At 46.7% G+C, this 26365-nt stretch overlaps 2 protein-coding genes across 2 annotated transcripts; both read right to left on the bottom strand.

Moving 5' to 3' along the window:
• Positions 1–1347: 1347 nt before the first annotated feature.
• LOC310698256 (uncharacterized protein) lies at positions 1348–11189 on the bottom strand. Its single transcript, XM_083485279.1, has 6 exons — positions 10939–11189; positions 9128–9427; positions 8153–8183; positions 5256–6346; positions 3008–3198; positions 1348–2202 (listed from the first exon to the last, which is right to left on the bottom strand). The coding sequence occupies exons 1-4, from the start codon at positions 11153–11155 to the stop codon at positions 5722–5724; spliced, it is 1173 nt and encodes a 390-aa protein (XP_083341405.1). The 5' UTR covers positions 11156–11189; the 3' UTR covers positions 1348–2202; positions 3008–3198; positions 5256–5721.
• Positions 11190–14792: 3603 nt separating this feature from the next.
• LOC310698317 (uncharacterized protein) lies at positions 14793–17222 on the bottom strand. Its single transcript, XM_083485417.1, has 4 exons — positions 16951–17222; positions 16378–16408; positions 15523–15815; positions 14793–14857 (listed from the first exon to the last, which is right to left on the bottom strand). Exons 1-4 carry the CDS (start codon positions 17165–17167, stop codon positions 14823–14825), a joined length of 576 nt encoding a protein of 191 aa, XP_083341543.1. The 5' UTR covers positions 17168–17222; the 3' UTR covers positions 14793–14822.
• Between the last annotated feature and the right edge of the window lie 9143 nt (positions 17223–26365).

Here is a 26365-nt window from a genome sequence, read left to right as displayed (position 1 = left end):
TTTACTGGATCAGAGCAAAGACCCATCCAGTCCAGTGGCCAAGCAGGAAGCCCAGAATCACGAGTCCATTCTTGCTGATTGCCTTCTAGCAGGTGGTAGATTGCCCCTGAACCAGGGTATTCTATATAGCCATAATTGAGAACAGCCATAGGCAGGCATCTTCTCCCTACCTCAATGAATTTGTGGACTCTTGCTTTCCAAGCCTCCAAGTTTATTGGCCCCATCACAGTTTGTGCCTGTGAATTCCACAAAGCAATTAAGTACTACATGAAGAACCTTTTCCATGGTCTGTAATTTCCCCCTCAACAATAGTGGATTACCCAAAGTTCTAGTATTAGATGAAAGAAACTATTTTACAGCTGCAAGATTAGGATCGTGAGACTAGACTCTGGCCTTAAATAAAAATGTGTTTAGAAGAAGTTTTGGTGCTTGCTTTTTGCAAGACAAGCGCTTTGTTGGAGCAGATGCATCAGAAGATGGACTTGTTGCAGTCAAAAACTTTGGACAAACGGCAAATACCCATATAGAAACCATTCAGGAACCAACTCAGAAACTTGTTTTGACAGGGCAAGTGCAAGTGCAGAAGATAATGGAGGAGGTCACTGTTGAACCTCAAGTAACACAAATGGAGAGACCCGAGGCCCTGCAGCAGCATAAGCCGCTGTTCTTGAAGATTGAATCTGGAGTGGGCTGGGGGGGTCTGGAGTTGTGGGGGCTTTTAATTCTGGAGGGTCTTTGAAACATGCTTTTAAATACTTTTTGGACTACAGTGCTGAGTGTGGGGAATGGGACTGTGGGGAATGGGCTGATCTGCTGAGGGGAGATGGAGATATCTTTGGGTCTCCCCGAGTCCTATTCCTCAATAAGAAAGGAAAGAAACTAAGAAAAAGATCAACAGAAGACAAGGTAAAGTGCAGGTATAAACAAGAAGAAGATCTGCAGAAGGGGCATGGAAGAGACTTAAGAGCCTCGGACACAAGAGCACCAGGTTGATGGACTAGATGGAATGGACAGTAAGGACTGACATAACCCGAGACCAGGAAGAAGAGATGTTGGATGAAGATAGGAAGAGTTTGGGGGTTTTTTTTAATTATTTTGAGAATTAGTGTAAAACTAATGAGTATTAGGAAAAATGTTGGAATGAAACTATTTGGCTTTAGTAGAAATGATATAAGAGTTACGTATAAATAAATATTAAGTTTTAAGCTTTAAGGTATTTTATGGTAAGATAAGGTTAAAATAAATTAAGGTAAATTGAATGACAGATAACCCAGAACGGATTAAGTTTGGGAACCAAGGTTCTAGTGGAACCATTCCACTGTAAAGTGGAGAAAGAACAAAGAACACAACACACAACTGTGTAAATGGTAAAAACATTATATTAAGATATAAAAAAATATATCAGCCTCTTGGCTACCATTAGAGCGCATAAAATCTATTTTTGTTGTCCCATTATTAACTTCCATATAGTTAGTAAATGATATATCTTGATTTCAGTAAGGCTTTTGGAAAAAAACAACACCCATGATATTCTTGCATAGAAGCTGGTGGACTGAATGAGGATTCTGTTAGGTGGATTAGTAGCTGGCTGGCTGACCAAACCCAAACGCTTCCTCATCATCCTGATAAAAGGTAATAAGTAGGGTACTGCAGGGTTCTGTCCTGGGCCCACTGTTGTTCAATGTCTTTATACATGACTTGGATGAAGGAATTGAGGGGATGTTCATCCAATTTACCAGTGACACAAAACTGGGAGGAGTAGCTAATGCTGGGATACAAAGTGACCTTAACAGATTGGAGAACTGGGCCCCAACTAACGAAGTGAATTTCAATAGGAAAGAATAGGAAGCAGACGTTTCAAGACCAAGTCTCGCTGTGCTTAGAGTAAAATTAATCCAATACATCTGCTTCCATTTTAAAACACTTTACAGTGGTACCTTGGGTTAAGAACTTAATTCGTTCTTAACCTGAAACTGTTCTTAACCTGAGGTACCACTTTAGCTAATTGGGCCTCCCGCTGTGGCGCAATTTCTGTTCTCATTCTGAAGCAAAGTTCTTAACCCAAGGTACTATTTCTGGGTTAGCGGAGTGTAACCTGAGGCATCTGTAACCTGAAGCATCTGTAACCTGAGGTACCACTGTACTTTGGCCTTGAAGGACATTAGAAGCTATGCAGAAAGTTTTCAGGAGAGAGTGGAAAGACTCCTCAAGCAAAAGAACCCCAAAACGTCTACTATCCATTTCCCAACTAGTCTGCTGCAAAGGAGCAAGTGGTACTGTGCTCTAAACCACTGAGCCTCTTGGGCTTGTGGATCAGAAGGTCAGTGGTTAGAATCCACCTGATGGGGTGAGCTCCCTTTGCTTGGTCCCAGGTCCTGCACACCTAGCAGTTTGAAAGCATACCAGTGCAAACAGATAAATAGGTACCACTGTGGCGGGAAGGTGAATGGTGTTTCCGTGTGCTCTGGCACTTGTCACGGTTCTTCATGCGCTAGTAGCAGTTTAGTCATGCTGGCCACGTGACCCAGAAAGCTGTCATGCGGACAAATGCCAGCTCCCTTGGCCTGAAGCAAGATGAGCACCGCAACCCCATAGTCGCCTTTGATAGGACTTAACCATCCAGGCGTTTTTTACTTTTACCTTTTTACCTGCTGCAAGGTAAAACTACCCACTGTATAGAAATTTGTTCATGTATGCAGCTACAGCGGTAAGAATGTTACTTGCCCGAAAATGGAATGAAGAAGAAGTCCCAGCAAAGGAAGAACGGATACAAAAAATTATGGGATATGCAGAAATGGCGAAACTTGCTGGAAAAATAAGAAATCAAGCTAAGAAACTTATAATAAATGAATGGAAATGGTTTATTGAATAAAAAATAAACTATAAACAAATAAGATGACTGGCAGGATGATTGAATTAACCAGAAGTTTTATAACAATATATATTTAAAGTACAGTCATACCTCGGGTTACAGCCACTTCAGGTTGCGTTTTTTTGGGTAACGGACTGCCGAAACCCGGAAGTACCGGAATGGGTTACTTCTGGGTTTCGGCGGTCAGGCATGCACAGAAGCGCCGAATCACAACCTGCACATGCGCAGACGCGGGTTGCGAATGCTGCAGGTTGCGAATGTGCATCCCACACAGATCACGTTCGCAATCCAAGTGTCCACTGTATATACTTAATTAGCAAATTCAGCTAATTTTGATATTCTTTTTTTTAAAAAATGATGCTTTGAAAATGAAAATTTTTAAAGTACAAATAAAGACAAAAAACAAACATACAAAAATAACAAACACTTATAAAAACACACATTAATTTTCAAAAACATAACTTCCATACCCTTATTTCCTCAGACCTCCTCATACTTCCCTTCTTTGTATTCCAGTTCAATTTGTTAATTCAGCAAATCCTTACCATTAAACTTTTACCCATTTATAATCCTTTTTTCATGTCTCTTAAAATATTACCGCTGGAAACCCCTTACGTTCTATCCAACATCCTTCTAACATTCAGAAATTTTACAATTTTTCTTTAAATAATCTTTAAATTTCTTCCAGTCTTCTTTCACCAATTCTTCTCCCTGGTCTCGGATTCTGCCAGTCATTTTAGCCAGTTCCATATAGTTGATCACCTTCATCTGCCATTCTTCCAGAGTGGGTAAATCTTGTGTCTTCCAATACTTAGCGATGAGTATTCTTGCTGCTGTTGTAGCATACATAAAGTTCTATCCTTCTTTGGTACCAATTGGCCGAAAGGCCTCTGGTTTCTTCAAGAAGGTATATTTAAATACCTTTTTCAATACATTATATATCATCTCCAAGAAAGCCTTAATCCTAGGGCACATCCACCAAAGGTGAAAGAATGTACCTTCAATTTCCTTACATTTCCAACATTTATTATCGGGCAAATGATCGATTTTTGCAAGCTTGACTTGGGTCATGTACCACCTATAAATCATTTTCATAATATTCTCTCTTAAGGCATTACATGCCGTAAATTTCATACCGGTGGTCCACAACTGTTCCCAGTCAGCGAACATGATATTATGTCCAACATCTTGTGCCCATTTAATCATAGCAGATTTCACCGTTTCATCCTGAGTATTCCATTTCAACAGCAAGTTATACATTCTTGACAGATTCTTAATTTTGGGTTCTAACAGTTCTGTTTATAATTTTGACTTTTCCACCTGGAAGCCAATTTTCTTATCCAATTTATATACCTCCATTATCTGATAATAATGGAGCCAATCTCTCACTTTGTTTTTTAGTTTTTCATAACTCTGCAGTTTCAATTTGTCTCCTTCTTGTTCTAAAATTTCACAATATGTCGGCCATTTGGCCTCCATGTTAAGCCTTTTCAAAGCTTTTGCTTCCATTGGTGACAGCCACCTTGGGGTTTTATTTTCCAATAAATCTTTATATCTTATCCAAACGTTAAACAAAGCTTTCCTCACAATATGATTTTTAAATGCTTTATGAGCTTTGACCTTATCATACCATAAATATGCATGCCATCCAAATACATTGTTAAAACCTTCTAAATCCAAAATGTCAGTGTTTTCAACCAGCAAAAGGCTGCTGATTCATAATAAAGTTTAAGGTCTGGCAGGGCAAATCCACCCCTTTCCTTTGCATCTGTCAGTATCTTAAATTTTATTCGGGGCTTCTTGCCCTGCCAGACAAATCTAGAAATATCTCTCTGCCACCTCTTAAAACAATCCATCTTGTCCACAATTTGCAATGTCTGAAATAAAAACAACATTCTCGGCAATACATTCATTTTTATCACAGCAATTCGACCCAACAGTGAAAGCTTCAAGTTTGACCAAATTTCTAAATCTTTTTTCACTTCCGTCCAACATTTTTCATAATTATCTTTAAATAAATTCACATTTTTAGCTGTCACATTTATCCCCAGGTACTTTGCTTTCTTTACCACAGTCAATCCTGTCTCATTCTGAAACCTATCTCTTTCAATCGGTGTTAAATTTTTCTCTAAAACCTTAGTTTTTAACTTATTCAGTTTAAAACCTGCCACTTGACCAAATTCCTGAATTAGTTCCAGAACCCTTTTAGTACTAGATTCTGGCTCCTACAATGTCGATACTAAGTCATCTGCAAATGCTCTCAGTTTATATTGTTTGGCTCCGACCTGTATACCTTTAACCCTTCTAATCATATTTAGCAAGACCTCCAGGGCCGATATAAAGAGCAGTGGGGAGATTGGGCACCCCTGTCGTGTCCCTCAGCTAATTTTGATATTGAGAAATACTTTAAAACTTCCTTGAATGTTTCTGGCATTTGTTCCAACCTACAGCAGGAGGAGAAACACAAATAGAGTTACATCTCCGATATGGACCAGGATCAAACATCCAGGGAAGCATCCTGGCTCTTTTACCGCACTTAATATCATACACCTAGCAACATTCTGCAGCTGCCTAAGCATGGCTGGGGTCTAGCATGGGCTAAGGCAATCGTGCTCAGACTGTTGCATACTTGCAAAATCTTTTCCTGTGGCGTTTTGCCAATTCCTCTGACAGGTACTGGCAAGAGTCTTGAACTAAGACTGGGCAGACCAGGGTCTACAGCCACACTAGGCCTTGAAACTAAATGGGAATAAATGGGAAATGTACTGGAAGCCAATGCAGATCTCCCAGGACCGGTGTTATGTGGTCCATAAGTAATTAGACACCCCAAATCTCCGCCTCCCCTCCCTTCACCTCCCTTCATTGTCGCTTTCTTCACTGCTGGATGAGGAGCTGCTTCTCAGAATCTCTGGGGGCTCTCTGTACGCCCATGCCTCTCCCACCCTTTCCCATGGCAGATCCCAGGCCTCCGCCCACGCTTCATAATCCACCTCCCTGGCATCGGGAGGTGTGACCTCGAGGAAGATATTGTCCTCCTCCTGCACATATCCCTCTTCAAAAATTTTTTGCCAAACCCCCCAGATTGTATCTGACCCCTCGGAACGTCGCTCCACATCAGAGGTCTCAGCAACTTCATTCCCCGTTCCCTCCTCCTCCCCGGAGGATTGGAATCCCTCAAAGGTCCCCTCGTCGTCTGTAGATCCGAACACCTCTGCAAAAAACATCTCCGGGGGTTTGGGCTTGTGTGGGAAGAGACTGTGGAACTCCTCTATGAGATACGCCTCCGTCACCTGCTCTGCAGGAATCCACGCGTTTTCCGAAATGGGAGCATCCTCCCAAGCAACTAGATATTCTAGTTGATCTCCGTTCCACCTGGAGTCCTGTATCTCCGTCGCTTCATTATATTGTTCTCTTTCTTCTACGCTCGGTGAGGCGGGCTCCTCCTGCTCCCTCTCCAGGAAGCCATGCCCCTCCCTGTAAGGAAACAGCAGTGACCTGTGAAACACCGGATGTATCCTCATGTTATCCAGCAACTTAGCCTAAATGCTACTGGGATGACCTGCTGTGTCACTTCAAAAGGGTCCACCCTCCTAGACTGCAGTTTCTTGCAACCCCTGAGATGACAACCACACCTTGTCCCCCACCTGGATGACCTCCCCTGGTCTCCTATGTTTGTCTGCCTCCTTCCTGAACGCCTCCTTGGCTCTCTCCAGAGTTTTCTTGAGCTGTTGGGTGTATGGCCTCCATCTCTTCTGCAAATTGCTCTGCGGCCGGTACACTCCATTCCTCCTCCTCCCACCCTGGAAAGGCCCTGGGGTGACACCCATAATTGGCAAGGAAGGGACTCATCCCTGTGGACACGTGTTCAGCATTATTGTACGCAAACTCTGCCAGTGCTGGCTTTTCCACCCAATCATTCTGCCTCTGATTGACGCAACAGCGCAAGTACTGCTGCAAAATAGCCTTCACTCCCTCCACCTGTCCATTAGTTTGTGGGTGCCTTGCTGTCGAGAAGCTCACCTCTACCTGCAACGAACTAATGAGTTTGCACCAGAAACGCGAGGTGAACTGTCTTCCACAATTGGATCTTACCCTAGAAGGGACCCCATGCAGCCGAAAGATGTGATCCACAAACAACTCTGCTGTCACTACATGAGAGCACGCCACAAAGTGACACATTTTGGTCAGCAGATCCACCACTACCATAACTGCCGTCTTACCTCTGGACAGGGGCAGGTCCATCATGAAGTCTATGGATACCACCTCCCATGGCCTCCCAGGCGTTGGCAAGGGTTCTAGCAACCCCGCCGGGGCCGCCCTTTCCCTCTTTGCCCTGACACACGTTGCATCCTCTTCCATAATCCCGCACATTCTCTCTTACTCTGGGCCACCAAAAATCTGCACTGCTACCCATGAACAACTGCAGAGACTCCCGGAATGCTGTCAGATGTGCAGGTGGTTGCTCGTGAGTAACCAAGCAAGACTCCGACCTGTCTTTTTCAGGTTTTATTGGTGCAAGCTACTTACTGTGCTCAACTCCAAAGTTCATGCCCATCTTAGTCACTTGCAGATTCCAGGAGTGCCCCTTTCCAGTTTCTCCCCCAGCATCATCATCATCATCATCATATAATATTTATACCCCATCCATCTGGCTAAGTTTTCCCAGCCACTCTGGGCAGCTTCCAATCAAGTGTTAAAAACAATACAGCATCAAATATTAAAAACTTCCCTAAACAGGGCTGCCTTCGGATTTCTTTTAAAGATAAGATAGCTGCTTATTTCCTTCACATCTGAAGGGAGGGTGTTCCACAGGGCGGGCGCCAGTACTGAGAAGGCCCTCTGTCTGGTTCTCTGTAACCTCACTTCTCGCAAAGAGGGAGCCACCAGAAGGCCCTCGGTGCTGGATCTCAGTGTCCGGGCTGAATGATGGGGGTGAAGACGCTCCTTCAGGTATACAGGACCGAGGCCGTTTAGGGCTTTAAAAGTCAGCACCAACACTTTGAAATGTGCTCAGAAACATACTGGGAGCCAAAGCAGATCTCTCAGGACCACTGTTATGTGGTCCATAAGAACTTAGCCACCCCATATCTCTGCCTCCCCTCGTTATGTTTCACCACTCTGCACAAGCAGAGCGACGGAAGAGGCATTTGTGGTTGAGGCTTTCCCCATTGCCGGACGAGGAGCTGCTTCTCAGAATCACTGGAGGCCCTCTGTACCCCCCTGCCTCCCTCCCCCTTTCCAATGGCAGTTCCCTGGCAGACTTTAAGTGAAGAAACTTACCCAGTAGCTTCTTCGGAAGCCACACTCAGACCTGCAGCAGGAGGAGAAACACAAATAGAGTTACATCTCCAATATGGACCAGGATCAGACATCCAGGGAAGGATCCTGGCTCTTTTACCACACTTAACATCATACACGGAACATCATTCTGCAGCTGCCTAAGTATGGCTGGGGTCTAGCATGGGCTAAGGCAAAAGTGCTCAGATTGACAGACTGTTGCATACTTGCAAAATCTTTTCCTGTGGCTTTTTGCCAATTCCTCTGACAGGTAGTGGCAAGAGTCTTGAACTAAGACTGGGCAGACCTGGGTCCACAGCCTCACTAGTCCCTGAAGCTCACTGAATGCCGAGTCACTGCATCTCAGCGTGGTGGTGGGAAGAAATGGGAGGGAGGAGAACTATGTACCGCCCCTTGAGGACTTGGCAGAGCAACGGATCCACAGTAGCTTCACTTCTCTCGTTCACATCAAAGTTGATGCATCGCTCCAAAGGGGCAGAAGACCTGCTTGGCTCAGAATTGGGGATGGGCAGCAAGGATCGGACACTTTAGCAGCATGTTTCTGTCCCAAGAACCAAAAATATGGCTAAGCGGTTAAGGATAGGGGTGAGTTTTCCCTCATGAATTTAAGGCTTGCACCACATAATTCATAATAATAAATAAGAGCAGGGGAGGGCGAATAGGGAGCGTGTGTTGCAAGACCAAATCTTGCTGTACTTGGGGTAAAATTATGCAGTTACATCCACTTCCATTTTAAATCACTACTTTGGCCGTGTAGGACATTAGAGGCTATACGGAAAGTTTTCAGGTGTGGAAAGAAACTTCAAGAAGAAGAAGAACTCCAAAAAGAAAGAAAGAAATTTCTGCTGTACATTCACAGTTAGTCTGCTGCAAAGAGCTGCATAATACTGAAAGAAAGGAAGGAGGAAAACAGAAAGAAAGAGAATGTAATGGTTATCTCACGATATTGAAACTTACTGTTCGGACTCGGCATGGGTGTTTCTGACCATGGTTCCTCGGGCAGATTCTGTATATCGGTATCCATGTTCAATTCTGCCTCAGACCTTTCAATACCAGACATTACGACAGTGGGCATCGGTCCTCTTGTTGAAGGAGTGCTTATTTCCTGCTGGGGAACATCTAGGATTCCAGAGTATGAGGCCCTCTGAGATGTATCAGGTTGCAAAGCTGAATCATCCATTCCACAAGCTTGATCCAGTTGAGATGTTTGGGGCTGAGGACTAGAAGATGTCTCTGGCAACCTAGTAAAAGAAACATCTTGTCAGGCATGCAAGGTGGGGAAGATATGTGGAACAAACTGTCACTTACTCCTCCATGCCAGAAAAGAAGTTAGGCCGTGGGAACAAACCAAATAAAAAAATATCTTTATAGACACAGGGCAAAAATTGAGCCGTAAGTATTTATTGAGTCAGTGTTGCAATGGACAACCGTGTAGTGAAGAATGGATTTTTAAGGGAGTCTTTCTGGGGTGCATGTGTTTGGAATTGCTATGCCCTCAAATGCTGAGGCAAAACATGGGGAAACTTATCAATGTCAATTGAATTGAAGGCACGCTTTAAATTTGCAAGGAATGATTAAAAAACTTTTTATCAAATTGCAAACCTTCAAAAGAAAAAAAGTTGCATGGTCCCTCCATAACTTTCTATTTGCGCAAGGTGGCAGTGCACTGTTGGGAACACAAGGAAAGTTGCAGGCTGTGGAAGTGTGCATCTCGATTGGGCTCACAGTAAAAGCGACTGCACGGAAGCAGCGTCAATATTGTCCACCTCTTCTGCAAAGACTTTAAGTGAAGAAACTTACCCAGTAGCCTCTTCTGAAGCCACACTCAGACCTGCAGCAGGAGGAGAAACACAAATAGAGTTATATCTCCAATATGGACCAGGATCAGATATCCAGGGAATCATCCTGGCTCTTTTACCACACTTAATATCATACATGTAGCAGCATTCTGCAGCTGCCTAAGCATGGCTGGGGTCTAGCATGGGCTAAGGCAATCGTGCTCAGATTGACAGACTGTTGCATACTTGCAAAATCTTTCCTGTGGCTTTTTGCCAATTCCTCTGACAGGTAGTGGCAAGAGTCTTGAACTAAGACTGGGCAGACCTGGGTCCACAGCCTCACTAGTCCCTGAAGCTCACTGAATGCCGAGTCACTGCATCTCAGCGTGGTGGTGGGAAGAAATGGGAGGGAGGAGAACTATGTACCGCCCCTTGAGGACTTGGCAGAGCAACAGATCCACAGTATCTTCACTTCTCTCGTTCACATCAAAGTTGATGCATCGCTCCAAAGGGGCAGAAGACCTGCTTGGCTCAGAATTGAGGATGGGCAGCAAGGATCGGACACTTTAGCAGCATGTTTCTGTCCCAAGAACCAAAAATATGGCTAAGCGGTTAAGGATAGGGGTGAGTTTTCCCTCATGAATTTAAGGCTTGCACCACATAATTCATAATAATAAATAAGAGCGGGGGTGGGCGAATAGGGAGCGCATGTTTCAAGACCAAATCTTGCTGTGCTTGGGGTAAAATTATGCAGTTACATCCACTTCCATTTTAAATCACTAGTTTGGCCGTGTAGGACATTAGAGGCTATACGGAAAGTTTTCAGGCGTGGAAAGAAACCTCAAGAAGACGAACTCCAAAAAGGAAGAAACTTCTGCTGCCCATTCCCAGTTAGTCTGCTACAAGGAGCTGCATAATACTGAAAGAAAGGAAGCAAGGAAAACAGAAAGAAAGAGAATGTAATGGTTATCTCACGCTATTGAAACTTACTGGTCGGAATCTCCTTGGGTGTTTCTGGCCTTGGTTCCTGAGGCTGTATATTGGTCTCCATGTTCAATTCTGCCTCAGACCTTTCAATACCAGACATTACGACAGTGGGCATCGGTCCTCTTGTTGAAGGAGTGCTTATTTCCTGGTGGGGAACATCTAGGATTCCAGAGTATGAGGCCCCCTGAGATGTATCAGGATGCAAAGCTGAATCATCCATTCCACAAGCTTGATCCAGTTGAGATGTTTGGGGCTGAGGACTAATAATAATAATAATAATAATAATAATAATAATAACAACAATAATAATTTATTATTTGTACCCCGCCCATCTGGCTGGGTTTCCCCAGCCACTCTGGGCGGCTTCCAACAAAGATGAAAAATACACTAAATTGTCACATATTAAAAACTTCGCTGAACAGGGCTGCCTTCAGATGTCTTCTGAATGTCAGGTAGTTGTTTATCGCTTTGACATCTGATGGGAGGGCGTTCCACAGGGCGGGCCCCACTACCGAGAAGGCCCTCTGCCTGGTTTCCCGTAACTTGGCCTCTCGCAGTGAGGGAACTGCCAGAAGGCCCTCGGACCTCAGTGTCCGGGCAGAACGATGGGGGTGGAGACGCTCCTTCAGATATACTGGACCGAGGCCGTTTAGGGCTTTAAAGGTCGGCACCAACACTTTGAATTGTGCTCGGAAACGTACTGGGAGCCAATGTAGGTCTTTCAAACCGGTGTTATATGGTCTTGGCGGCCGCTCCCAGTCACCAGTCTAGCTGCCGCATTCTGGATTAGTAGTAGTTTCCAGGTCACCTTCAAAGGTAGCCCCACGTAGAGCGCATTGCAGTAGTCCAAGCGGGAGATAACCAGAGCATGCACCACTCTGGCGAGACAATCTGCAGGCAGATAGGGTCTCAGCCTACGTACCAGATGGAGCTGGTAAACAGCTGCCCTGGATACAGATTTGACCTGTGCCTCCATGGACAGCTGTGAGTCCAAAATGACTCCCAGGCTGCGCACCTGGTCCTTCAGGGGCCCAGTTACCCCATTCAGGACCAGGGAATCCTCCACACCTGCCTGCCTCCTGTCCCCCCAAAACAGTACTTCTGTCTTGTCAGGATTCAACCTCAATCTGTTAGCCGCCATCCATCCTCCAACCGCCTCCAGACACTCACACAGGACCTTCACCGCCTTCACTGGTTCTGATTTAAAAGAGAGGTAGAGCTGGGTATCATCCGCATACTGATGAACACCCAGCCCAAACCTCCTGATGATCTCTCCCAGTGGCTGCATGTAAATGTTGAAAAGCATGGGGGAGAGGACAGAACCCTGAGGCACCCCACAAGTGAGAGCCCAGGGGTCTGAACACTCATCCCCCCCCCACTTTCTGAACACGGCCCAGGAGGAAGGAGCTCCCAGCCCCTCTAGACGGTCCAGAAGGATGTTATGGTCGATGGTGTCAAACGCCGCTGAGAGATCCAGCAGAACTAGGAAACAGCTCTCACCTTTGTCCCTAGCCCACTGGAGATCATCAACCAGTGTGACCAAGGCAGTTTCAGTTCCATGATGAGGCCTGAATCCTGACTGGAAGGGATCCAAATAGTCCGCTTCTTCCAGGCGTGCCTGGAGTTGTTCAGCAACCGCTCGCTCAATCACCTTGCCCAAGAGTGGAAGATTTGAGACTGGGCGATAATTGGCCATCGTGGCCGCATCTAAAGATGGTTTTTTAAGAAGCGGTTTAATAACCGCCTCTTTCAGCGGGTGTGGGAAGGCTCCCTCACGGAGGGAAGCATTCACCACCCCACGAAGCCCATCGCCCAGTCCTTCCCGGCTAGCTTTTATAAGCCAGGATGGGCAAGGATCCAGGAGACAGGTGGTTGGCTTCACTCGTCCAAGCAGCCTGTCCACATCCTCGGAGGTAACAGGTTGGAATTGATCCCACGCAACTTGACTAGACAGGACTCTAGCACTCTCCCGCCCTGGCCCTGCTCCCATGGTGGAGTCTACTTCTTCCCGAATCTGAGCGATTTTATCTGCAAAAAACTTTGCAAAATCATTGCAGGAGATCATGTGGCCCGTACTGGGCCCAGATGTCGCAGGTGGTTCCGCTAAATTGTGAACCACCTGAAAAAGTCTCCTGCTGCTGTTTTCTGCAGATGCAATAGAGGCGGCAAAGAAGGTCTTCTTCGCCGTCGCTATCGCCACTTGGTAGGCTCGATGTTGAGCTCTAACCTGTGTCCGGTCAGATTCGGAATGAGTTATCCGCCACCGGCGCTCTAGCCGTCTCAACGATTGTTTCATTGCCCTCAGATCCATGGAAAACCACGGGGCTGTCCGGGCTCCATGCAATCGGAGAGGGCGCTTCAGAGCCAAACAGTCAATAGCCCTGGTTAACTCCACATTCCAGCGGGCCACCAGGGAATCGGCTGAAAGGCCATCAACATGGGATAAAGCATCCCCTACCACTCTCTTGAAACCATTTGGATCCATTAAGTGGCGGGGGCGGACCATCCGAATTGGTCCCACCTCCCTGCAGAGGGGATGGGTCACAGAGAAGTCCAGTTGCACCAGGAAGTGATCTGACCATGGCACTTCTTTCGTTTCGCTTTTACTTAGTGTCAGATCACAAACATCCATAGAGGTAAACACCAGATCCAAGGCATGTCCGCGGCTATGGGTTGGGCCAGACGTATTCAGGGACAGCCCCATGGAGGCCATGCTTTCCACAAAGTCCCGAACGGCCCCTTGTAAGGTCGTGTCGGCATGGATGTTAAAATCCCCTAGGACAACCAAGCTAGGTGTCTCCAGGAGAACATCCGCCACAACCTGAAGCAGCTCGGGCAGGGAATCCTTGGTGCAGCGGGGAGGTCGGTACACCGAAAGGAATCCTGTACTGCCCCTATTGCCCAACTTCCAGAACATGCACTCAGAAAACTGGGTCTTCCCAATAGGACGCCTGGTGCAAACTAATGACTTCCTAAAAATCACTGCAACCCCACCTCCCCGCCCACATGACCTGGGTTGCTGTGCGTAAGAGAAACCTGGTGGACAGGCAGCGGCAGGCCCATCTGCTTCATCCAACCAAGTCTCTGTCACACATGCCAGGTCAAGTCCTCCGTCCATGATCAAGTCATGGATGGCAGTGGTCTTATGAATCATTGACCTGGCATTGCACAGCAGCACCTTCAGGGCATGTGGGTATCCCTTGCTGATTCTAGTATCCATCCGGTCAGGACCAGACCCGGAGGCAGGAATAGTCCTCAGACAACGACTAAACCTGCCTCCTCTGTAATGACATGGTCTGCTCTTAGCGTAACTAGAAGATATCTCTGGCAACCTGATAAAAGAAACACCTTGTCAGGCATGCAAGGTGGGGAAGACATATGTGGATCAAACCGCCACTTACTCCTCCATGCCAGAAAAGAAGTTAGGCTGTGAGAACAAACCAAATAAAATAATTTCTTTATAAACACAGGGCAAAAATTGAGCCATAAGTATATACTGAGTCAGTGTTGCAATGGACAACCATGTAGTGAAGAATGGATTTTTAAGGGAGTCTATCTGGGGTGCATGTGTTTGGAATTGCTATGCCCTCATATGCTGAGCAAAACATGGGGAAACTTATCAATGTCAATTGAACGGCAGGCACGCTTTAAATTTGCAAGGAGGGATTAAAAAACTTTTTAATGAATTGCAAACTTTCAAAAGAAAAAAGTTGCATGGTCTCTCCATAACTTTCTGTTTGCACAAGGTGGCAGTGCACTGTTGGGAACACGAGGAAAGCTGCAGGCTGTGGAAGTGTGCATCTCGATTGGGCTCACAGTAAAAGCGACTGCACGGAAGCAGCGTCAATATTGTCCACCTCTTTTGCAAAGACTTTAAGTGAAGAAACTTACCCAGTAGCCTCTTCTGAAGCCACACTCACACCTGCAGCAGGAGGAGAAACACAAATAGAGTTACAACTCCAATATGGACCAGGATCAGACATCCAGGGAAGCATCCTGGCTCTCTTACCACACTTAATATCATACATGTAGCAGCATTCTGCAGCTGCCTAAGCATGGCTGGGGTCTAGCATGGGCTAAGGCAAAAGTGCTCAGATTGACAGACTGTTGCATACTTGCAAAATCTTTTCCTGTGGATTTTTGCCAATTCCTCTGACAGGTAGTGGCAAGAGTCTTGAACTAAGACTGGGCAGATCAGGGTCCACAGCCTCACTAGTCCTTGAAGCTCACTCATGCATTTAAGGCTTGCACCACATAATTCATTATAATAAATAAGAGCGGGGGAGGGCTAATAGGGAGCGGGTGTTTCAAGACCAAATCTTGCTGTGCTTGGGGTAAAATCATGCAGTTACATCCACTTCCATTTTAAATCACTAGTTTGGCCGTGTAGGACATTAGAGGCTATACGGAAAGTTTTCAGGCGTGGAAGGAAACCTCAAGAAGAAGAACCCCCAAAAGAAAGAAAGAAATTTCTGCTGTACATTCCCAGTTAGTCTGCTGCAAGGAGCTGCATAATACTGAAAGAAAGGAAGGAGGAAAACAGAAAGAAAGAGAATGTAATGGTTATCTTACGATATTGAAACTTACCGGTCGGAATATTTAAAGTCTCTGTGGAAGTTTCTGGCCTTAGTTCCTGAAGCCTACTCCGTAGATAGCTCTCCATTTGCAAATCTGCCGCAGACTTTTCAATACCAGGGACTACGACCAAGAGCATTGGTAATCTTCTTAAAGAATATCTTCTTTCCCGGTTGGGAACATCTAGGATTCCAGAGTATGAGGCCCCCTGAGATGTATCAGGATGCAAAGCTGAATCATCCATTCCACAAGCTTGATCCAGTTGAGATGTTTGGGGCTGAGGACTAGAAGATGTCTCTGGCAACCTGGTAAAAGAAACATCTTGTCAGGCATGCAAGGTGGGGAAGACATATGTGGAATAAACTGTCACTTACTCTTCCATGCAAGAAAAGAAGTTAGGCTGTCAGAACAAAACCACATAAAATAATTTCTTTATAGACACAGGGCAAAAATTGAGCCATAAGTATTTATTGAGTCAGTGTTGCAATGGACAACTGTTTAGTGAAGAATAGATTTTAAAGGGAGTCTTTCTGGGGTGCATGTGTTTGGAATTGCTATGCCCTCATATGCTGAGGCATAACATGGGGAAACTTATCAGTGTCAATTGAACAGCAGGCATGCTTTAAATTTTCTAGGAGGTCTTAAAAAACTTTTTATTGAATTGCAAACTTCCAAAAGAAAAAAAGTTGCTTGGTCCCTCCATAACTTTCTGTTTTCACAAGATGGCAATGCACTGTTGGGAACACGAGGAAAGCTGCAGGCTGTGGAAGTGTGCATCTCGATTGGGCTCACAGTAAAAGCGACTGCATGGAAGCAGCGTCAATATTGTCCACCTCTTCTGCAAAGACTTTAAGTGAAGAAACTTACCCAGTAGCCTCTTCTGAAGCCACACTCACACCTGCAGCAGGAGGAGAAAAACAAATAGAGTTACATCTCCAATATGGACCATGATCAAACATCCAGGGAAGGATCCTGGCTCTTTTACCACACTTAATATCATACACGGAGCATCATTCTGCAGCTGACTAAGCATGGCTGGGGTCTAGCATGGCTAAGCGGTTAAGGATAGGGGTGAGTCTTCCCTCATGTATTTAAGGCTTGCACCACATAATTCATAATAACAAATAAGAACAGGGGAGGGCGAATAGGGAGTGTGTGTTTCAAGACCAAATCTTGCTGTGCTTGGGGTAAAATTATGCAGTTACATCCACTTCCATTTTAAATCACTACTTTGGCCGTGTAGGACATTAGAGGCTATACGGAAAGTTTTCAGGCGTGGAAGGAAACCTCAAGAAGAAGAACTCCCAAAAGAAAGAAAGAAATTTCTGCTGTCCATTCCCAGTTAGTCTGCTGCAAGGAGCTGCATAATACTGAAAGAAAGGAAGGAGGAAAACAGAAAGAAAGACAATGTAATGGTTATCTCACGATATTGAAACTTACCGGTCGGAATCTCCTTGGGTGTTTCTGGCCTTGGTTCCTGAGGCTGTATATTGGTCTCCATGTTCAATTCTGCCTCAGACCTTTCAATACCAGACATTACGACAGTGGGCATCGGTCCTCTTGTTGAAGGAGTGCTTATTTCCTGGTGGGGAACATCTAGGATTCCAGAGTATGAGGCCCCCTGAGATGTATCAGGATGCAAAGCTGAATCATCCATTCCACAAGCTTGATCCAGTTGAGATGTTTGGGGCTGAGGACCAGAAGATGTCTCTGGCAACCTGGTAAAAGAAACATCTTGTCAGGCATGCAAGGTGGGGAAGACATATGTGGAACAAACTGTCACTTACTCTTCCATGCAAGAAAAGATGTCAGGCTGTCAGAACAAACCAAATAAAAAAATTCTTTACAGAAACAGGGCAAAAATTGAGCCATAAGTATTTAATGAGTCAGCGTTGCAATGGACAACTGTGCAGTGAAGAATGGATTTTTAAGGGAGTCTTTCTGGGGTGCATGTGTTTGGAATTGCTATGCCCTCATATGCTGAGGCAAAACATGGGGAAACTTATCAATGTCAATTGAACAGCAGGCACGCTTTAAATTTGCTAGGAGGGATTAAAAAACTTTTTATTGAATTGCAGACTTCCAGAAGAACAAAGTTGCATGGTCCCTCTATAACTTTCTGTTTTCACAAGATGGCAATGCACTGTTGGAACACGAGGAAAGCTGCAGGCTATGGAAGTGTGCATCTCGATTGGGCTCACAGTAAAAGCGACTGCACGGAAGCAGCGTCAATATTGTCCACCTCTTCTGCAAAGACATTAAGTGAAGAAACTTACCCAGTAGCCTCTTCCGAAGCCACACTCAGACCTGCAGCAGGAGGAGAAACACAAATAGAGTTACAACTCCAATATGGACCATGATCAAACATCCAGGGAAGGATCCTGGCTCTTTTACCACACTTAATATCATACATGTAGCAGCATTCTGCAGTTGCCTAAGCATGGCTGGGGTCTAGCATGGGCTAAGGCAATCGTGCTCAGATTGACAGACTGCATACTTCCAAAACGCCCAAAATTTGCTGCCTATTCCCAGCTAGTCTGCTGCAAGGTGAAACCATAATACTGGAAGGAAGGAGGTAAAACAGAAAGAGAATTTAATGCTTATCTCACGTTATTGAAACTTACTAGTTAGAGACCTTACAGCCTCCTCGAATGTTTCTGGCCTTTGTTCCGAACCCTCTGAATCCAAGTCTTCCTGAGCCTCCTGCATAGTGGGAGCACTCGTTCTCCTTGGGGGTGGTGTTGCTCTTAGATACAAGTCTGCAAGACGCCTCTCATTAGCGGGAATGGCTACTATGGGTATCGGACCTCTGCATAAGTGAATACGTGGATTCTGTTGGGGAATATCTTCGATTCTAAAAGTTGGGGAAGCTTGAGATCTAGTAAGACAAGAAAAAGAGGTTTGTTTGCATTATCCTTATTGATTTGTAATTTTTTGGGCTAGAGACTATAAGATGAGCAACTACTCTTTCTCTTTGATAACCTGGTAAAAGAAACACCTTGTCAGGAATGCAAAATGGATCGAGCTCATTGCATGCCATATCTGGAATACATATGACTAAAGCCCAACAAACTGCCACTCACCCTTGCATGCAAAAGAAAAAGTCAGGCTGTCAGAACAAACCAAATAAAAAAATATCTTTATAGACACAGGACAAAAATTGAGCCATAAGTATTTATTTGAGTCAGTGTTGCAATGGACAACTGTGTAGTGAAGAATGGATTTTTAAGGGAGTCTTTCTGGGGTGCATGTGTTTGGAATTGCTATGCCCTCATATGTTGAGGCAGAACATGGGGAAACTTTTCAACGTCAATTGAACAGCAGGCACGCTTTAAATTTGCAAGGAGGGATTAAAACACTTTTTATTGAACTTTTTAAAGAAAAAAAGTTGCATGGTCCTTCCATAACTTTCTGTTTTCACAAGATGGCAATGCACTGTTGGAACACAAGGAAAGTTGCAGGCTGTGGAAGTGTGCATCTCGATTGGGCTCACAGTAAAAGCGACTGCACGGAAGCAGCGTCAATATTGTCCACCTCTTCTGCAAAGACTTTAAGTGAAGAAACTTACCCAGTAGCCTCTTCTGAAGCCACACTCACACCTGCAGCAGGAGGAGAAAAACAAATAGAGTTACATCTCCAATATGGACCATGATCAAACATCCAGGGAAGGATCCTGGCTCTTTTACCACACTTAACATCATACATGTAGCAGCATTCTGCAGCTGCCTAAGCATGGCTGGGGTCTAGCATGGGCTAAGGCAAAAGTGCTCAGATTGACAGACTGTTGCATACTTGCAAAATCTTTTCCTGTGGCTTTTTGCCAATTCCTCTGACAGGTAGTGGCAAGAGTCTTGAACTAAGACTGGGCAGACCTGGGTCCACAGCCTCACTAGTCCCTGAAGCTCACTGAATGCCAAGTCACTGCATCTCAGCGTGGTGGTGGGAAGAAATGGGAGGGAGGAGAACTATGTACCGCCCCTTGAGGACTTGGCAGAGCAACAGATCCACAGTATCTTCACTTCTCTCGTTCACATCAAAGTTGATGCATCGCTCCAAAGGGGCAGAAGACCTGCTTGGCTCAGAATTGGGGATGGGCAGCAAGGATCGGACACTTTAGCAGCATGTTTCTGTCCCAAGAACCAAAAATATGGCTAAGCGGTTAAGGATAGGGGTGAGTTTTCCCTCATGAATTTAAGGCTTGCACCACATAATTCATAATAATAAATAAGAGCGGGGGTGGGCGAATAGGGAGCGCATGTTTCAAGACCAAATCTTGCTGTGCTTGGGGTAAAATTATGCAGTTACATCCACTTCCATTTTAAATCACTAGTTTGGCCCTGTAGGAGATTAGAGGCTATACGGAAAGTTTTCAGGTGTGGAAAGAAACCTCAAGAAGAAGAAGAACTCCAAAAAGAAAGAAAGAAATTTCTGCTGTCCATTCCCAGTTAGTCTGCTGCAAGGAGCTGCATAATACTGAAAGAAAGGAAGGAGGAACACAGAAAGAAAGAGAATGTAATGGTTATCTCACGATATTGAAACTTACTGGTCGGACTCGGCATGGGTGTTTCTGGCCTTGGTTCCTGAGGCTGTATATTGGTCTCCATGTTCAATTCTGCCTCAGACCTTTCAGTACCAGAGATCACGACAGTGGGCATCGGTCCTCTTGTGGAAGGAGTGCTTATTTCCTGGTGGGGAACATCTAGGATTCCAGAGTATGAGGCCCCCTGAGATGTATCAGGATGCAAAGCTGAATCATCCATTCCACAAGCTTGATCCAGTTGAGATGTTTGGGGCTGAGGACTAGAAGATATCTCTGGCAACCTGGTAAAAGAAACATCTTGTCAGGCATGCAAGGTGGGGAAGACATATGTGGAACAAACCGCCACTTACTCTTCCATGCAAGAAAAGAAGTCAGGCTGTCAGAACAAACCAAATAAAAAAATTATTTACAGACACAGGGCAAAAATTGAGCCATAAGTATTTAATGAGTCAGCGTTGCAATGGACAACTGTGTAGTGAAGAATGGATTTTTAAGGGAGTCTTTCTGGGGTGCATGTGTTTGGAATTGCTATGCCCTCATATGCTGAGGCAAAACATGGGGAAACTTATGTGGGAGTCATATAGCCACGGTAAAGGCTTGTAATATTGCAGGGTGCCCCCTGACCTCGGCTGACCAACACTCTGAGCTTTACAATGTATTGGAATGCATTGACCTTATAAGGAGTTATGTTCCCCCCCTCTGGGCAGTGTAACCCTATATGGTTTGTGGGTGGGTTAAAGCCAGGACCGGATGTAGGTAACATGAGACATTGGCAAACGGCCATGCGGCTGGAGAGAACAAAGGATAATAAAAGGACTGGAGGGAGAGAAGAAGCATGAAGGAGCTGCTCCTCCGTCCATGGAAATATTGCTGGCTCTCTGTGTCCTTATCTTATGCTAAAAAGCACCATTTTGTAACGGCCGGCTCCAACAAACTTATCAATGTCAATTGAACAGCAGGCACGCTTTAAATTTGCAAGGAGGGGTTAAATTTTTTTTTTATCAAATTGAAAACTTTCTGTCAGGGAACTGCCATCGGAGGAACAGGTGGTGGAAGGGCTCACGGAGGCTGGGAGAGACCCAGCAGCTGAAGCAGGAACCAGCAGGGGGAGACGTGGGTCTCTGAGGGAAAGCGAGCAAGAGGGGGGGCTCAGGGATACGTCCAGCGAGAACAGTGGGGAGGTTTCTGAACCTCCCATAGGGAGACCCACTCCTCGCCGGAAACTGTCACGCCGCGAGTCCAGAAGACGTTTTTCCGTTAAGGAGCTTTTATGCTGGAAGCGATTCCGAAAGCAACCACTGTCGGAATCTGCAAGTGACTAGAGCAGCCATGTCTGAGGGGCTCTGTCACAGACAGAGGTTTGTGGGCTTGAACAAATTCTGAGGGACTACGCTTTTACGCACAAGCAGCTCATCATCCCATCACAGCATTCCGACAGTCTTTGTAAGTTGTTTGTGCAGGAGAAGGCATCATGAGCGACCCAGCCGGAACCGGAGAAGCAGGAGTTGGAGCAGGGCCAAGCCTGGAGGAAAGGTACCGGGCGTTGGAGATCCAGCTAGCGCTGCAGACGGCGAGGCTTGAGGAGAGAAGGGCTCAGGATGCAGACAAAAGGGGAAAAGCCACCCAGTTCCCCAGAAAGGTACCAGGATTGGTGCAGAAGTTTGGGGGGGACCCCAAGGACTACCATGCCTTTAGGACAGAGATGCAATATGCCCTCAATGTGCAGTTTGATGAATTCCCTGACAAGGAATCGCGAGTGGCTTTCGTGATTGGGCATCTTGAAAAGGGGCAAGAGACTGGGTGAGACCCCTGATGGCAACGAATAATGACGTCCTAAAGGACACAATGAGGTTCTTTCGTGCCATGGATCTGATGTTTTCCAGCGATATTGAGCAGGGAGTGGTGCGCAGACAGCTAATGGCTGGCAAACAGGGGAGCCGATCTGTCCGTGAGTACTGGACTGAGTTCACCATGCTGGTTCACAGATTGGGGTGGGACTTATCGGCGGAACCCATTCAAATGCTATTTGAAGAAGGTCTTGCTTCGGCTGTGAAAGACGAACTTTCCCGGGGTCCCAGGGCGGATTCTATGGATCAGCTGACCAAATCTGCGCTGACCATAGGAGCGCGCCAGGAGGTGAGAGCTTTGGAGAGGCGGGAAGGGAAGGGGGAACGTTGGAAGGAGTTCCGCATTCCAGACATTCCAGAGACAACTTTCCCGCCGGCAGAGCCGATGGAAATCGGAACAGCGCGCGCGCGCGCAGTTTCAAAGCCCAGTGAGGGGGGAAAGAAGGAGGGAAAAGGCGCCCGGAAATGCTATCTCTGCCAACAGCCAGGTCACTTTGCCAGAGTCTGCCCCCAGAGGAAGGAATGGCAAGGGATGGTGGGAGCTGTTGAGGGAAGAGAGGAGGAAAAACCGGAGCAAGTAAAAGCCAACGCCTGGTTGCCACCGTCGGGGCACAGCAGCCAGGCCAAAGAGCAGTGAAAGTGCCCACGCCAGAACCTCCTAAACCTGCCCTAGTGATAGAAGTGTTGCTAGAGCTGCAAAACGGACACCCCCTAAAGATAAAGGCGCTGTTGGACTCAGGCAGCTCCTGCAATTTCATGAGCAAAGAGTTTGCAGCTGAACACCAGATACAGACGATCCCTTTAAGCAACCCCCTGCAGGTGACCACGATCGATGGCAGGGAGTTGTTGGGAGGAGAAGTCAGCTTGCAGACCGTCCCAATGATAATGAAGGTGGCAAGGCACACCGAACTGATAGTGTTTAATGTGGCCACCTTGGGAGGAGCTCCTATTATTTTGGGGATGAGCTGGCTAGCGTTACATGATCCGCTGGTGGGCTGGCATCAAAGAGTGGTTTCCTTTGGTTCAGCACATTGCTTAGAACACTGCAAAGGGGGAAAGGGTTCAGCAGGGGCCCAAGCCACCCTAGCAGGGACGGAAGTAATGGAGAAAGTGAAGGTACCATGACAATACGCAGATCTCAGTGACGTGTTCAGCGAAAGGGAAGCTGACCAACTACCCCCGCATAGACCCTTTGACTGTCAAATCAATTTACTCCCTGGGGCACAGCTTCCTGTAGGCAAGTTGTACGCCATGTCAGACAGAGAAATGCAGGAGCTAAGAGAGTTCATTGACAAGAACCTGAAGAGAGGTTTCATCAGAGAGTCCAGAGTGGTGGGAGGTAGCCCAGTGTTTTTTGTGGATAAAAAAAACACGGACAAGCCGAGACTTGTGTGTGACTTCAGGGCTTTAAATGCAGTGTCAGAACCATTGGCCTTCCCTATGCCCAGGATTGACGACATTTTGACCAGGGTGCGGAAGGGAAAGATTTTTACAAAGCTGGACCTAAGGGGGGCGTACAACCTGATACGTATAAGGAAAGGGGATGAATGGAAAACCAACATGTTCACCCCTTTGGGGGCATTTGAATATTTAGTTATGCCATTTGGCCTACAAGCAGGCTCGGCGTGCTTCCAATCGTTTATGAACCACGTACTGGGGCCTTTGCTTTACAAGAATTGTGTGGCCTTCCTAGATGACGTGTTGGTGTATTCTGAGAATGAGGAGCAGCATGTGAGAGACGTCAGAGAAGTGTTGAGCAGGCTGCAAGCCAACCGGCTGTGGGTGAAACTGGAGAAGTGTCAGTTTCATACCAAGGAGGTGGAGTTCCTGGGGTACCGCCTGTCAGACAAGGGATTGGCCATGGATCCCGGCAAGGTCCAGGCAGTGCTGGAATGGAAAACACCCAAAACAAAGAAGGATGTGCAGAGGTTCCTAGGGTTTGGGAACTTTTATCGTAAGTTCATCTGAAACTTTGCCCACCTGACGGCGCCCATTACGGACTGTCTCAGCAGTAAGAAGAAATTCGTTTGGACTGAGGAGGCGGAGCGAGCATTTGAGGAACTAAAAAGGGCCTTCGCCTCTGAAGAACAACTTCTGCATGTGGATTTACAAAAAAAGATGAGAGTCGAAACTGACGCATCAGACAGAGCTATAGGGGCGGTGCTTCTACAACCAGGGAAGGAGGAGTCAGAGTGGAGACCGTGTGCCTTTTTTTCGCGCAAGCTGAACAAATCCGAGAGGAACTACACGGTGTACGACCGAGAACTACTTGCCATTCATGAGGCTTTCCGGAGATGGAGGCACCTGCTAATTGGAGCACAACATAAGGTGCAAGTGTGCACTGACCACAAGAACCTAGAGTATTGGAGAATGGCCCGAGTGCTCAACCAACGGCTAGTGAGATGGGCCCAGGAGTTCTCCAAATTTAACTTTGAGATTTGTTACGTGCCAGGCCCAGAGAACATTAGGGCGGACGCTCTCTCACGCAAACCTGAATATTTGGAGGGGGAGGGGGCACCCGAAGAAAGACATGTCATTCCAGAGGACCGCTGGGTGTGTGGGGCGGCATTGGTGGGGCAAAGACAACTGGTAGAAGGAACAGAGAATGATGAATACGCCCAGGACAAACTCAGGGGTCTCAGGGGGGAGGGAGATAAACCCGGAGGTTTTGAGGAGAGAAACGGGGCGTTGTATTACAAGGGAGCGTTATATATACCTGAAGGAGAGTTGAGGGGGAAGGTACTCAAGCAGCTGCACGATAGCCCCACAGCGGGGCATTTTGGGCAACACAAAACCATGTGGCTGGTTACCAGGGAATTTTGGTGGCCCAAGGTCAGGGAAGATGTGCGGGAGTATGTGAGAGGTTGTGACCAATGCCAGCGAGCCAAAGGGGAGAGGAGGGCGCCGGCAGGGTTACTAGAACCGCTACCCACACCTGAAAGACCATGGGAAGCAGTGGCAATAGATTTCATGACTGATCTGCCAAGGTCCCGAGGGGAAACAGCCATCATGGTTGTGGTAGACCTGTTAACCAAAATGGCCCACTTTATAGCCTGCTCACATGCTGTCACGGCAGAAGAAACAGCTAAATTGTTTGTAGAAAATGTGTTTAGGTTGCATGGCGCCCCCTTGAGGGTGGTTTCAGACCAAGGGAAACAATTTACTTCCAGGTTCTGGAGGAAGCTCATGAGCTTACTGCATGTAGAGGTCAATTTTTTGACTGCCCGGCATCCTGAAACCAACGGGCAGGTGGAAAGAACCAATGGCATCCTCCAGCAATATCTGAGGTGTTATGTCAATGACAGAGAGAATGATTGGGTGGAAAAGCTGGCGTTGGCAGAATTTGCCTACAACAATGCGGAGAACGTGTCCACAGGGATGAGCCCCTTTTTGGCTAATTATGGGTGCCATCCCAGGGCTTTCCCGGGGGGGAAGGGGAGAGATGGAGCGTCCCGGCTGCCGAACAGTTCGTAGAAGAAATGGAAGCGATCCATCGTCAGCTCCAACTTAACTTAGACAGGGCCAAGGAGGAGTATAAGAGGCAGGCAGACAAAAACAGAAGGGAAGGTGAAACCATTAGGGTGGGGAACCAGGTGTGGCTGTCAACCCAAGGGTTACCATTCAAGGGGGGTTGTAAGAAGTTAAGACCCAAAAGATTGGGCCCATTTGAAGTCACGCAACAGATCAACCCAGTGGCTTTCAGACTCCGGTTACCGAACCACATGAAGCTGCACCCAGTTTTCAACAGGTCGTTGCTGTCACCGTATAGAGGGGACAGAGAAGGGAGGTTCACTCGGGGACCAGCAATGGAGGAAAGGGAACACAGCAACCATGTGGCGGAGATCCTCGATTCCAGGTGGAAGGGAGATCAAGTGGAGTATTTGGTAATGTGGGAAGGGGAACCGGAGTCGGAAAACACCTGGGTCATGGCAGAGGATGTCAATGACGAGGTATTAATAGAAACTTTTCATCAGAGGTTCCCACGTAAACCTCAGCCTGTAGCGAGGTTCCGGAGGGAATACTTTGCCACCACAGATGAGGAAGAGGAGTTGGAGGGGTTCACAGATTCCGAGGAGGAGGAGGATTCAGCGACCCGGAACGGCGACCGATGGAGGGAAATGTTCGAGACGTCTGAAGATGAAGAGGATTCTTTTAGGGGTTTTACCTCCTCACCGCCCAGAGGAGAGGGAACGGGAGGGGGTGAAGGGGGTCCTGGAGGGGAGGTGGATGTCAGGGAACTGCCATCGGAGGAACAGGTGGTGGAAGGGCTCACGGAGGCTGGGAGAGACCCAGCAGCTGAAGCAGGAACCAGCAGGGGGAGAGGTGGGTCTCTGAGGGAAAGCAAGCAAGAGGGAGGGCTCAGGGATACGTCCAGCGAGAACAGTGGGGAGGTTTCTGAACCTCCCATAGGGAGACCCACTCCTCGCCGGAAACTGTCACGCCGCGAATCCAGAAGACGTGTTTCCGT

The sequence above is a fragment of the Podarcis liolepis genome (assembly GCF_965112155.1).
Source record: "Podarcis liolepis genome assembly, chromosome: Z".
In the NCBI taxonomy this organism is placed as follows: Eukaryota; Metazoa; Chordata; class Lepidosauria; order Squamata; family Lacertidae; genus Podarcis; species Podarcis liolepis.
The sequence above is the reverse complement of the archived record's forward strand: the minus strand, read 5'-3'. Positions and strand labels throughout refer to the sequence as shown.

What these genes read in the sequence shown, in the direction of transcription:
- LOC310698256 (XM_083485279.1), bottom strand. Translation starts at nt 11,155, where the DNA reads ATGGATGATTCAGCTTTGCATCCTGATACATCTCAGGGGGCCTCATAC. An exon ending in ACCCATGCCGAGTCCGAACA is followed by an intron (nt 8,184 to 9,127) that starts GTAAGTTTCAAT and finishes CTCCTGCTGCAG; the next exon opens with GTCTGAGTGTGGCTTCCGAA. An exon ending in GCTTCCGAAGAAGCTACTGG is followed by an intron (nt 6,347 to 8,152) that starts GTAAGTTTCTTC and finishes GTTTCCTTACAG; the next exon opens with GGAGGGGCATGGCTTCCTGG.
- LOC310698317 (XM_083485417.1), bottom strand. Translation starts at nt 17,167, where the DNA reads ATGGATGATTCAGCTTTGCATCCTGATACATCTCAGGGGGCCTCATAC. An exon ending in GCTTCAGAAGAGGCTACTGG is followed by an intron (nt 15,816 to 16,377) that starts GTAAGTTTCTTC and finishes TTCTTTTACCAG; the next exon opens with GTTGCCAGAGACATCTTCTA. An exon ending in GACTTTAAATATTCCGACCG is followed by an intron (nt 14,858 to 15,522) that starts GTAAGTTTCAAT and finishes CTCCTGCTGCAG; the next exon opens with GTGTGAGTGTGGCTTCAGAA.